Here is a 13911-nt window from a genome sequence, read left to right as displayed (position 1 = left end):
TTTTAATACATGCACAGATGAAAGAAGTCAAAAAGGAAAACCCTTGGCACCAACTTATTTCAAGGGTCGTGATTTTCACAATCCCGTTTTCTTCTTCTCCGCTCCCCTCTTTTTTCAATCCAAGGGCTAGAAAAACAGAAACGAACACATAGGGTGAAAAATGGAGTGTGAAAATCATTACCGTACTGTACATTGTGACTTAATTCTCGTAAAACAGCAGGAGCTTTCAAATTCAAACTGTAATTGGTAACCATTTTCCAATTAAGATAAACCTTATTAGGGCACACAATTAGTGCTAAATATGGAAGTACAACTTTCCGACTAGAGCAGCTCATGCACTTAACTCAAGATACTTCTTTATTACACCCATCATCTCTCCACCGGGGAAACGCCCAAGACATCCCCTCGCTGCAGCTATCTCGTTAAACTCAAAAACCGAATCGCCACTGTAAGCTTGAGGCTGTTTGATTCTCTCCCCTTGTTCCATCTTCACATCTTCGGTAAGTTGTTCACCATCTTTTACAGTTGGAAGAGGAAATGGATCAAGAGAGCTTCCCAAAATGGTTTCTGCGCCTACAACACCCACAAAATCTTTCAACGAACATATTGTGAATGGAACCGGCTCAAAGCTGTGGTCTCCATATTCAACTGGGGTAGAGTGGTCTCCAGTGATGCAAAGAAAGTACTCAAAATTTCCAGTTGATTCGGCCTCCCAAAGAAGCCTGGCCAGCTGCCCTATAGCTTGATCTACGGCTTCCATTGCTTTCACTTTGAAGAGGGTTGCCTTGTCGTGGCCCGCATCATCAATAACCTGCGATGCAAAACAAGACAGAGATTTCCTTTTCCATTTATGAAAGTGAACTACCTGACCAGAAACTAAAGAAGCAAACCATCGGACAATAAAAAATTACAGACAAACAATCATTTTCTTGCCATCAATTTACCCTGTAATTTCAGTAAAGTAATTCTTTTATGATGCAAATGCTTAAGTAGGCAGGAACAATAGTTGCATGTGACAAGAGTAGAAGAATCTGAGAACATTATTGACCTTAATGTGAAGGAACCCAAAATCGTAGCCATCTGGTTGGCCTGGTTTGTGCTCATCTTCCCCTGGTACAAACACATTGGGGCAAGACTGCAGAGGAGCTGAGAGTGCCTTAGCTATCGCAGTTGCTTTGGAGGTTAGAAGTGTTCGGTAGTCTCCGGTTGCTCCAGGAGCTTCTAGGATATCAATGCCAAGAGATAAGCCCAGTCCAGCAATGATTTTTGTGGGAGCTACCATGCAAGGTCGTAACCCGTGTTTTTTCTCAAAGGGAGGAACCTGAAATATGTGATTTAGAAATGAAGAAATATAGACATAAATGTAAGCATTAGTGTTGAGGTCTTGTAAGACCAACATTTCTCCTAGGCTCAAGGTTATATTTCCTTGAATAAATCAAGTAAGGTTTGAGACAACAAACCTCAATCCGAATACCGCAACCTCGTAAAAGGACAAGATTAGCTATGTTCTTCCCTTCAGCAGCCCGCTTTGCATTCAGTGGATGAGCAACAAGAATACGTGATATTTCCTTGGATAACTCGTTAACAACTTTAGCTGTGTGCCTTGCCTCATCAGTGCCGTCTAGAGCTTCAGCTTGCAAAAGTAAACGGTTGTCCTTCAATGGATCTGTTCCTGATATATTTCCACTTAGCCTTGGTCCTTTTACAACCACTCCACATCTATGTTCTGTTGCATACCTGTAGCAAATGATTCTTTGTCAGTTTGAATCTACGGCATTAAAAATTTTCAAGCATAAGCATTAGAAAGAATTTTGATAAATAATCCACTTTCTCATAACGGAGGTGTGTTTATAGAAGCACGTAAACAAGAACCCGACAGCATTTATAATGAACATTTGCACCTGACTCTGACTTCATATTCGGGATAAGACGGCAGCTTCATTCCATCAAGTGCTGCACACAGTATGGGCCCTTCTTCCTCAAAGTGTCTGTCAGCCCTCCTACTGATGACTATTCCAGTTTTTTCATCCAAGGTTGCAAAATTAGACTAAAGATCAACAAAATAGCAACGATTAATATGGGAAGCAGCCTGGTCTTCCAGAAATAACAGAACCGAAGGAAAATGTTGAAAGTTTTGAAGCAGCTCATCCAGGATCATGATGTGAAAACAATTATAACATCGATACCATTTTACAAAGAAACATACAAATACTCACCTTAAATGCAATATCACCAGGCGACATTGCCAAACCAGCACCCATGGACTCAAATGCGCCTCGGCCACGATAATATACCCTAGGGTCATAACCCAATAGAGAAAGGTGAGCTGTGTCACTTCCACAACCCAAACCAACTTCAACAGGGTCCATCAGACCGTTAACTCCAGCAGATGCAATGGCATCCAAATTGGGTACTTTGGCTGCCTGAAGAGGAGTCTTAAACCCAAACCTTGGTATTGACACGTCTCCCACACCATCAATCAACAAAAATGCCACTCTTCTTTTTGGCTGCTGAGAATGACCCATGTCTACTAATATGCTACACACTCGTTTTACACAAAGGGAAAGATTTGACAATGTAGAAGGAACAAAGTAAAACCGCTTTTGATTTGTTTATTTGCTCCTGCTTTCGTTGCGGTCCAATTCCGCTAAAGACCAGAATCACTAGACGTTCCCACCTCTGCAACCAAATATACCAGAAGAAGCACCATTACAAAAATTTCTACACCGTGCCTAAAAAAAAATGGAAATGGCATGGTATTCCCTACTAACAAGTTAGCTCTAAATACATCGAGGTCGAAAATGTTCTCACAAATCAAGGTAATGTTTGGGCAAGTAAATTAAGATTTCAGCAATCTTGATATTCAGACTCATGACAATTTAACATAAATTTTTGTAAAACTAAAGATAAAGAAATGCAACAAGAAACCATTTTTAAGCTGGTTGACATTGGTAAAATAAAACATGAGCACAAAATTTACCCAATTCAATTGATCTCTCCAGATATAACTAGAGCTTCAAAATTTTGATCAAGCAGTTAATAAATACCATCTCCTATCAATCCAAAGCTCTAATCATAATAATAAAAATGATTATAAATCAATAATAGTATTAATAAGGGAATCAGAAACAAATCAATAAGTGTATGCAATAATGCAAAACAACAAGAATTTAATTGTTTTACCTCTGAGATTGATTCAATGGCGATTTTGATTGGGCCCCACTAACTAGAAGAAGAAGCCCAGAGAAAGATTATTGCTTTTTTTGTGATTCAGATTTCACTGAGAAATTTGCAGAGCAAATTGGTTGTGGTGGAAGCTCACCTTCTCTCTGCCACTTTATTCTCCTCCATTTGGATAAAGGTTTGAACTTGGAAGGCAAAATATGGGAGCTTAGTGAAACACGAATAGAATCTAAAGTTAATTGTAGCAATGGTTCCTCAACTTTAATTAAATTAGAGCAATGGTCCCTTAACTAAAAATTCATTACCATTGGTCCCTCAACTCATCAAAACGTGTAGCTATGGTCATTTTTATCAACTCTATCAGAATTCTGTCAAAATGAGTTATGTTAGAAAGACTATTGCTATAATTAGGTTAAAGTTGAGGGACCATTACTCCAATTGGGTTAAGGTCAGAAGTTCTAACAGAATTGACAAAAAGGACCCTAGTTGCACGTTTTGATGAGTTGAGAGACCACTGGTAATGAATTTTTAGTTGAGGGGCCATTGCTCTAATTGGGTTAAAGTTGAGAGACCGTTGCTATAATTTACACTTAGATTCTCTTTGTGTTTCACTGAGCTCCCATATTTTGCTTTCAAGTTCGAACCTTTATCCAGATGGAGGACAATAAAGTGGCAGAGAGAAAGTGAGCTTCTGCCACAACCAATTTGCTCTGCAAATTTCTCAGCAAAATTTGAACCACAAAAAAAGCTCGAAAGCAGTAATCTTTCTCTTGGACTTCTTCTTCTTCTAGTTAGTGGGGCCCAATCAAAATCACCATTGAAGCAATCTCAAAGATAAATCAATTAAATTCTTGTTGTTTTGCACCATCATCACATGCACTTATTGATTTGTTTCTTGTTTCTAATTCCCTTATTAATATTATTATTATTGATTTATAATCATTTTTTTATTAAGATTAGAGCTTTGGATTGATAGGATATGCTATTTATTAACTTCTTAATCAATTTTTGTAAATTTTTGAAGCTCTGGTTGTATCTAGAGAGACCAATTTGGTTGTGGAGAATTGGGTAAATTTTGTGCTCATGTTTTATTTTACCAATGCCAACCAGCTTAAAAATGGTTTCTTATTGCATTTCTGTATCTTTAGTTTAATTTTTACTAAAATTTTTGTTAAATTGTCATGATTCTGAATATCAAGATTGCTGAAATCTTAATTTACTTGCCCAGACATTACCTCGATTTGTTAGAACATTTTAAAACCCATTAAGTTAACAGAGTTTAGCCTGTTTGACACAAAAATGATACGAACACGACAAACACAACCGAACGTCAAAATCTTGCTTGAGAGGAATATATCATTGAATTAATGATTGGGCTTGTATTCTTATCTTGATAGGTATACGCATAAAACCACTCCCTTCCATCTACAAGGATAGTCATATAAATGTTGATCAAGGGCCTCACGCAGAACAAAAAGATAATAAAAGGCATCATCTCATCTACTCAGGTAATTTACATGTCTGCTATCCAATTTGGTTTTTGTTAATGCCATGCCAATGCTACTACAAAAATATATCAACATCTTTATTCCATATTTCCTACTTAGGGTTGTATTCATGATATCAGCAGATAGAATGTTAGCTAGAGTCATGCAATGCAATTTAAGTATGGTCACATTGAATTAGCAAAATTCTTAAACCACAAAACATAAACTAAATGGGCAGATTATAGTACCCTTTAAAACCGAAATAGAATAAGGGTTTTTCTCGGATTTCACCTTTATTTCACCCACAGCCTTCCATTCTTCTCGGTCGATCTTGGAAACAACCTTGATTCACCTTCCTCCTCCCCAATCTTCCATATGCATACACAAAATGGAATTAAAATTCCAAATATTGAATCGATTCCGAAAATTAAAGCTTTGATTTTGGATTGGAGGACAGCCCACGAGGAGTGGATCATTTTTACCTCTTGGGTCGAGCTCCAATTTCGGCTGGATTAGCCGGAAATCCCGCGGTCACCCTTTCTTATATCTGAAATCGAGGAAATTCGGCTACGAATTTGTAGAAACTATCTTGGGGTTTGAAAAGAGGACGGAAAGAGGATTGTGAAGGTAGAATTTGACGGTCGTTCGTGACCGGTGGACGGCGGCGCTGTTGTTGTAGCGTGGAAGGGAAGTGAGGGAGTGAGAGGTACGGGAGGGAGGAGAGAGAGAGAGAAAGCGACAAAAAGAAAAGGAAAGGAAGGGAAATAAATTAAAACGGAAATGAAAAATAAAGGTAATAAGACCGACAGCATAAGGTAAAATTCAACTAATGGTAAAAATCCTTCAGCTAATGGAAAAATAACTGATAGGAGGGAAATGGTGTTACTTGTAATTTTATTTTATTTTTTTATTTTTTTATTTGTGTTTTTTCATCGAATTTGACTTGTAATGGAGGAATGGGTTTATTCCGAAAACTAGGGACGAATCTCCGGACACTTTTGGGTGGGCCACCATTTATATTGTTAATTGAATTTTTTTTTTTTAATGATAGTTTTATTAATAATCAATATTATTTTTAAATAAATTTTTTAATGAAGGAATCAATCGTACATATAAGATGAAATTGGTGCATGAGAGGGTCCATCAATTTTTACCTATTATGTGTAAAGCAGTGAGGAACAAAACAGATATGAGTAATTATTAAATAGAGAAATTGAAAGAAGCACTATGCGTGGCAGCAGAATGAGGGTATGCGAAGTATATTACTCACATGCTTAGACATTCTTCATATCCCATATTTAGAGTTAGGAACGAAAAACGTCAAAACCTGTTTCAAATTGCTGCTAAATGCCGTCAGTATAATGTTTACAATCTTACATGTGAGTTGCTCCAAAAACAAGATAAATATGGCCTCAATCAATTGGATGGACTAAAAGGAATAGTGGGGAATAAAGATCGCTTTCTCAATAATATGCTACACACGGTAGCAAGGATTACTCCATTGTCACCAATTGATCACATTCAAGGTGCAGCTTTGCAAATGCAAATAGAACTACAATGGTTCAAGGTGACTATTTATCTGTTTATCTATTTATATACGCTTATATTTATGAAATATTTTGCCTATATGTCGTTTCTATATATTTTTGGGACTATAATTTTACTCTTATTTTTTCTGCTCATTCACATGTTTTTGTTACTTTATTTATTCAATTTCAAATTAAAAAAAAAAGAAAAAAAAGAGAGAGAATGCATAAATTACTCTCTTTAAAAAAAAAAAAAAAACAGAAATTTGTCGACATGCACAAGCATAACATGAAAAAATTGAAATTAAAAAGGGAAATATTATTATTTAACTATGTATTGTAATGTCATCCTATGTGCTTAACTATTGACTTTGGGTTATGTGGTGTCTCAAACAACAAAAGTTCAACGATTTATATGAAGAGATAAAGATTCGAAAGTCACGTCCATAAATAATTTTGTCGCCAAAAATGCAGGGGATGGAGAGTATTGCAGATTCCAAAGATTGTAAATCTACAAACATAGATAATAAGACACCACGAAAAATATTTACAGAGAATCACAAAGAATTGGAGAAAGAGGCAGAGAAGTTAATGAAGGAAACAATAACTGCTTGTACAGTTGTAGGTGCTCTTAATGTCACCATAATGTTTGCTACAACATTCATAGTTCTTGGTGGAAATGATGAAAAGACAAGTCTTACATGTCTTCCTAAGGTATTCACAACTTTTATACTTTCAAATGCAATCTCGGTTTTTTTTTCAATAACCTCGGTTATCATGTTTTTAGGCATTTTCACGTCACATTATTCACAAGATGATTTCCACAAATCCTTGCCCACAAAAATGATAACAGGCCTTTTCACCCTCTTTTTATCTATCGCCACCATGATGATTGTCTTTTCTTGTGGCCTTTACGTTATTCTTGATGGGAAATCATCGATTGTCATTCCAAGCATTTTGCTAGCCGGTGTTCTAGTTGCCTCCTTCATATGGATGCAATTTCCGTTGCTTGTAGATTTATCGATTTCTACTTTTGGAAGGGAAATATTTGAAGGGAAGCAGAAAAATTTGTTTTGAATTCCTATGTTATCTTTACTTAGGTTTGAATTTGCTATTTTTTAAGAAACTTGTAAAGAGAATTTGCTATTTTTTAAGAAACTTGTAAAGAGAAGCCAATGTATGCACTTTCTATTTGGCCAATTATGTATGCGCTTTCAATTTGACAATGATCTATGTGCATTCCATGCTAAAAGAAAATTCCAACTTCAATTTATATTTTTGAGTTTTCTTTTTTGTGAATTTCTATTTTGAGTTAGTTACTAAGACAATGTTTGTATATAGGCTCTATCTTTTTGTCAATAAACAATGTTTGTTTGTGTGATATTCTGTCCCGATATTATTTATTTATTTATTTACTACTTAGAACTTGATAATTACTTGAATATGAAAGAACTGTATACTCCATAGTCAAAATATACAAACACCCAATTCTTTCACCATGACTCATTATCTTCTGAGTTTTAAGGTCTTGAAAATAACAATACGTGGGGTAGAAGTGAGTGGAACAGTTACCAACAAAGATTGCACTTACGTCATGGACAAATAGAGCATAGACCAGTGATAAAGTCAGAGTACTGTAGCATAATTCTTGTTCATTGGCACTATAGCAGATCATTGTTCATTGGTAGTGTCGTCATTTTTTTTCGTGGCAATTTTTTTTTATTTTTTTAATCTTGAACAAAACAAATCACGACAACACAAACCCTAATTGAACAATTAGGGCATGGCACTAAAATAAAAAAGTGAACACAAATTTAAGGCACACAAGTCACCAAGAGCGAACTGCTCTAATGCAAAGTTGAATTAAATATGGAAAATATCAAATATATAAAACAACATTTGAGGAATTTTTGATATATTCATTAATCTCTAAAGTAGAGTAAATATAAGAGTTATAAGTGGTATTATTTATGGAGTTCGTCGATGTGGGACAAAAACTATTATTTTTGCACTAATTTTTACACATATAACTCATAACAAATTTTAGTTACAAGTGGTATTACATATGTATTTCATATGTTAAGTTGGAGAGACATAAGCAGAAACGTAAAATGTTAAAACCAATTTACCCCTTATGTTGTGAAACTTCTTAATTATAAATTCCCAATTGGTTTAGAAGTGAGGTTTAGCAATCAAATCCACTCCGGTTTCGTTAACTCAAATTCAAGTAGTAAAGGCAAAGTCCTATCCCATGTAGTAAAAGATATCCTGATACCTCTCTGTAGACTCTACATAAAGGCAACTCTTCAATCCTACGACACACATGCCTGCCTTCCTCTCCTGTTTAGTTTCGGTGTACTTAATCATACGTACGCGTGAGGTTGGGAGTTGAATCTTTAATTTGTTTGATTAAGCAGGTAATCTATAACCCATGGAGATGCCGAGGACCAAGAGAACGAAGCGCTGGACTATGGAGACACGGAGGACCAAGAGAACCACAATGCAGAACCACAATGATAGGATTTTTACCACCTGCAAAAGTAGTGATAAAAACACTTAAAAATACTTGCAAGAGAACAAGGTAGTTGTAGTATAAACGGCTCAAGCAAGGTTGTTGGATTGAATGAATAATTTATGTAAATACCAAATCTTAATTAATTATTTGAAAACAAAGTTTGGAAGAGGTTAATTTTATGACCTCAAATATTAAAAACGAATTTAATTAAAAATATTAAATAAATTGGCAAAGTAAAGAAAACAAAAGAAAATAGTTTTGGAAAACAATTTAAACACTAGGGTTCTGCCGTCACCATTAACAATCCTACGCAATTTATCAATTACTTATGAATTTCTACATACATGCTTTGAAGGTTAGGCTTTCCTAATACATATTTTCCTCGTGATGTTCAAGTGAAAATGTATATCTAACATGCAACCCGTTTATGATGTTCAGATCAAATATAAACATGCAAGGCTCATTAAGTTTTGTGAAAACCCTTTGAAAAACCATGCTACCCTTAAGAGTATGATATTCGCCTTAAGTGAACTTATAATTACTAATCACAAGAAGCCCTCCTCAATTCAAGGTGATGTTCCAACAGAAATTGCATCAAATTACTTGTCTAAAAACCCTAATGGTCGCAAATCACTAAGACAATTAAATAGTTTAATTGCCGTGATTAATAATTCAACGTAAACATGCATCTATTCATAAGAAAATTAATAAAATCAAATATTCATGCAATGGCTCAAGGCATCGCCCTAGCAAAAGAACTTAGCTATGAACAATCATAATAAAAACTAAAGAAAATATCATTAAATAGAAAAAAGATTGAAAACACCTTATAGGTAAAAAGTCTGAAGTTCTCCAAAATAATGCGCCTCCTTCTCCCTCCTAAAATCCTAATGGCTAAATATCTTTATTTATATTACTAAAAAATAAAACCCTAAAAGGTCTTAGAATAAAACTAGGAAATAAAATAAGGATAACTATAAATTACATTCTTATTCTGACTATGAAATCTACCCAGCACAGAGATAGCCACGTTTCTGAATCTTCAGAGCTCCAAAACAGGCCCAAAACGACTCAAACGAGATATTAGGACCTCCTCTTCAAGTTCCAAGAAGAACCCAAATCCAAAATCCATCATCTTCTAGCCCAAAAGTCGCAAATAAGCTCTGTAGCCCAATCTGCCAGCACTGCACGCTGCTCATTTATTTCATCGCCATAATTAAACCGTTTGATAAAAAAGTATGAAACTTTGATACGAACACGTTGAAAGACTAACGAACATCCCCCAATTGGAATCACTCCAAAATTCATCCGCTTGAATACTTCAAGAGGAAGTCGAATGTCATACATTAAAAATATAATTCAAAGTATCAAAATTATACAAAAATAACCAATAATAATTAAAATTAGGGTAAAATATATGGTATAATATGGACTCATCACACAGCAAAAATACAACGCAGCTGATGGATTTCCCAAAAGAAATCCTCCTCCAAAATCCTTCTGAGAGCGCCTGTAAAATCACTATTCAACTTGCAAAGTGTCCTACAAACAGAGGCTCATATTATGATTTATAACGGTTATAGATTAATCATGTTGCCAACGTTTGAAGACAGATACGATCTATAGTTTGTTTCATGCGGTTTGCTTTGCTTTAAAAAGTCGAGACCATTACTCGTAGCCAATCCTATTAGGGGAGAAACCCTAAAACTCCCACCATGTCTAGAAGAAGATCGATCGCCGCAGTCCAAGTCCAAGCGTAAGTATGGGCGTTATGGTCTGGCATTCGATCCCTTTTTACTGGCACACACGACATGATAATATTACCATACAATAAAGATAATATTACCATATCATGAAATCAAATGATGTCATTACTAGCACTCATAACATGATAATATTACCATACAACAAAGATTGTTTAGCCATTTATAAAAAGATCTCAAGTTAGATTATCATAGATGACGAGTTTGATTCATAACTATGATTGACCCACTATGTTGCCCCAAATCCTTATCTTGTAATATCAGTGTATAAAACATTGGTCAAATTTAACTTTTAAAATTTAATATGGAATTGTCAATTTTCAGAGTTCAAACATAAATTTTATATCTTCTAAACGTGAGATCCCCCCCTTAACTATATAACTCAAATTCATATATGAACCCAACTTTGCGAGAGCATTAAAATCGAGTCCACTGCAACTTACGACTCAAAAAATTAGAAGTAGGTTAACTTAACCCAAAGGACGGACGACACCGTTTCATTCTCACTCCTGCACAGACGAAGGCACGGTATGAAACTCTTTTCCTCTCCTTCCAACCAGAGCAGCTTCTTTAGCTTTGGACTTCTAGAGAGAGAGATGGAGGAGACAGACCGATGAAGAAACTACTCATACTCTACGCCACCCAAACCGGAAACGCCTTGGACGTCGCCGAGCGCAGAGGCTGCCCCATCCACCTTCTCTCCCTCGACAAATACGACGCTGTATGCTGCCTTCCATCGCATTCGATTTCCCTTCTGTTCTTCTGATGAACAACAACAACAATAATAATACCCTAAGGGTAGTACTATCCTTAGAAAAATATTTCGTATCATATTCTCGACCTAAACACCATCGCGTGTGATTATTATCTTATTTTAAATTACAATACGTGCATTTGATTTTCCTTTTCGAGCAATAAAACTAATGCATCCTAAAAATCTGTGAAATTTTATTTTTATTAATATATTTTTAAAATAAAACATTTCTGTTTTATATCTTGCTCACATAAAACGATGGATAAAGTATAAGAAAAATCGATAAAAAGAGTTTCAAATCTTTGCATTTTAATCAAAAAATATTTACTAACTTTATTTAATGATTAGGAAAAAATAATATAATAAAATAAAAACATAAAAAACACCACATCAGCGCATACACCCCGCCACACATCCATTAAGACATTATTATTATTATTATTATTATTATTATTTTGCTTAGTATAAGAAAAGATTTCAAATTCAATTACATTTCTCAGTTTTATTTTTGTAGTGTCGTTTCCCAATAGCAGTCAAGCTGACGAGAGATTTTTCAATGTGTTCGGAACACGGGATGAAACAGCACATCTCTATACAAGTGATGAGATTTTTGTGTTAAAAAAATAAAATTTCCCACCACTTACATAATAACACGTGCTGTAGAAAGTTAAGATTGTAGGTGGAGGAGAAAAGGAAGGTGCAAATGGGCAGACTATTGAAGAAAATTAAGTAATTGGTGTAGAAAGTTAAGAAATTGAAGAGATTCAAAGAAAATTTAATGAGTATCGAAGAAAATTAGAAGAAGAAAATGTGTTTGGAAGGTGAGAATGTGCCAAGAAAATTCAAGAAGAGGAGAGAGAGAGAGAGGAATATAGTACCGTTAAGTTTCATAAACAGTATAGTATCGTTAAGTTTCAAAAACAGTGTAGTACTGTTAAATTTCATAAACAGTGTAATACCTTTAAGTTTCATAAACATTGTAGTAAGTTTCATAAACGGTGTTCTAAGTTTCATAAACAGTGTAGAAAGTTTCATAAACAGTTTGTGTGAGGTCGTTTGGGTCCGCGCGTCAAATTTTTTTTTAATATTAAAATTATGTTTTTTTTCATTAAATTAAGTTGTTTTGTCCTTTTTGTTAAATTTAAGAGTTTTTCATTAAAATTTAAGTTTTTTTTCATTAAATAAAGGGCCTGTTTTTTTATTTGAATAGCTCCAATATCTCTACTAATTAATAAACACTCATTGTCAACCAAAATCCTATGAAATTACCAGTTTAACCCTCTAATTAAAACATAACATGAATAAGAAATATAGGGCAGAAATGTAATTTCACACAACCAAATTTTGCTGTTTTTTTTTCAAAGCCTCACTTACATGTAATCCTAACATATTTCTAATTAAAAAAAAAAAAAAAAACTTCACACTCCCACATTCTGTATTACTCTCTTCCTCTCTCCTTCTATTTCAAAAACAAAAATAAAAAATTTTCTCACACACTTTGTGTGTGCCCATATGCTAGTGTTTATTAATAGAGCAGCAAAACACCCTGCCCCATTTCACTTCAAAATTTCTTCCAAGTACAAAAAAAAGGCTCAAGAGTGTGCGTTTTGAGGTTGGGGTGTGATATCCACACAACCCTTTTTACTTCTCCCACACCTTTTTGGTTTTCGACCGTCAGATCGGATAAATTGAAGAAAATCAACGGACAGAAATTAACAAAGGGTGTGTGAGAAGTAAAAAGGGGTGTGTGGATAGCACACCCCTTTGAGGTTTCCTGTAACAATTTTCAACTAAAACCAAAGAAACTGAAACTTGCACCATAATCCAGAGAAATGGCTTTTACTTTTCCATTCTTGAAAATTCTTGATAAATATAGGCAGCTACTAATGGCAGTTGTCCAATCAAGCTAAGTGAATCCTCAAAAGTTGGCTCCCTGTTACTTTGATTTATGTATCCGCTTTTCTTATGCCCTTTGGGATTCACTCTGGAGGGCCATAAGAAAAGTGGTAAACTGGGTCATTGAATGTGCTGTAATAGGCAGAGCATCAATGGCCTTATACGCATAATCTGAAACCACGGCACGAGTCCTCAGTTCCTTGGATCATGCATCTACTCTCTTTGCTAGGTACCTTTCTTGTTTATTTTTTATTTTTATTTTTTTTAACAATTCAAGTTCCTCCATTAACAAAGCGCACAGAAAGGTGCATGAAGTTTGTGACAGACAAATATGACATAAAATGAAATAAAATAGTTATGAGAGACGGGGAAGGGAAGATTAGATGGTTGTAGCACTGCCGGAGAAGAAAACTAAATTTGCCCCTGAAGTCTAATAATTATAATCAGGTCCTTTTGGCGAAGTCACCCGTTTCATCGTCGTCCCTATCGATTCCTTCCAATGTATCATCCAGGCCAAAGCCATGTTTGTTCTCTCCAAATGGAGCATCAGGGGTGCCGAAGCTGTTGTCACCACCAACACCGAAGTTATCCCCAGCACCAACACCAGTACCTTCCTGGTTAGAAGTAGCCACAGAAGACCCTCAGGCAAAGGTTCTCCACCTGGCTTTGCAGCTAGTAATACTTTCTGGCATTCTAAAATTGACAAACTCTGAAGCGAATTCCCTCTAATTGAAAAAGAAAAAAGGAACTTAACGAAGAAGCTGACATAAATTTTAATTTTGGGCTT

The 13911-nt window shown here is 35.2% G+C and overlaps 1 protein-coding gene across 2 annotated transcripts; it reads right to left on the bottom strand.

Moving 5' to 3' along the window:
* Positions 1-154: 154 nt before the first annotated feature.
* LOC137707537 (uncharacterized) lies at positions 155-5593 on the bottom strand. Of its 2 annotated transcripts, none has more exons than XM_068446423.2 (7): positions 5153-5593; positions 4962-5038; positions 2217-2679; positions 1902-2047; positions 1461-1737; positions 1049-1321; positions 155-811 (listed from the first exon to the last, which is right to left on the bottom strand). In XM_068446423.2, the coding sequence occupies exons 3-7, from the start codon at positions 2523-2525 to the stop codon at positions 332-334; spliced, it is 1485 nt and encodes a 494-aa protein (XP_068302524.2). In that variant the 5' UTR covers positions 2526-2679; positions 4962-5038; positions 5153-5593; the 3' UTR covers positions 155-331. The 2 variants fall into 2 exon arrangements, with proteins under 2 accessions (XP_068302524.2, XP_088545235.1); XM_088689109.1 differs by having other exon boundaries at positions 4919-5038; positions 5153-5410.
* Between the last annotated feature and the right edge of the window lie 8318 nt (positions 5594-13911).

Source organism: Pyrus communis, chromosome 17, assembly GCF_041283825.1.
Source record: "Pyrus communis isolate YQ-2024b chromosome 17, ASM4128382v1, whole genome shotgun sequence".
Lineage (NCBI taxonomy): Eukaryota > Viridiplantae > Streptophyta > Magnoliopsida > Rosales > Rosaceae > Pyrus > Pyrus communis.
This window is presented reverse-complemented; position numbering and strand designations above follow the sequence as displayed.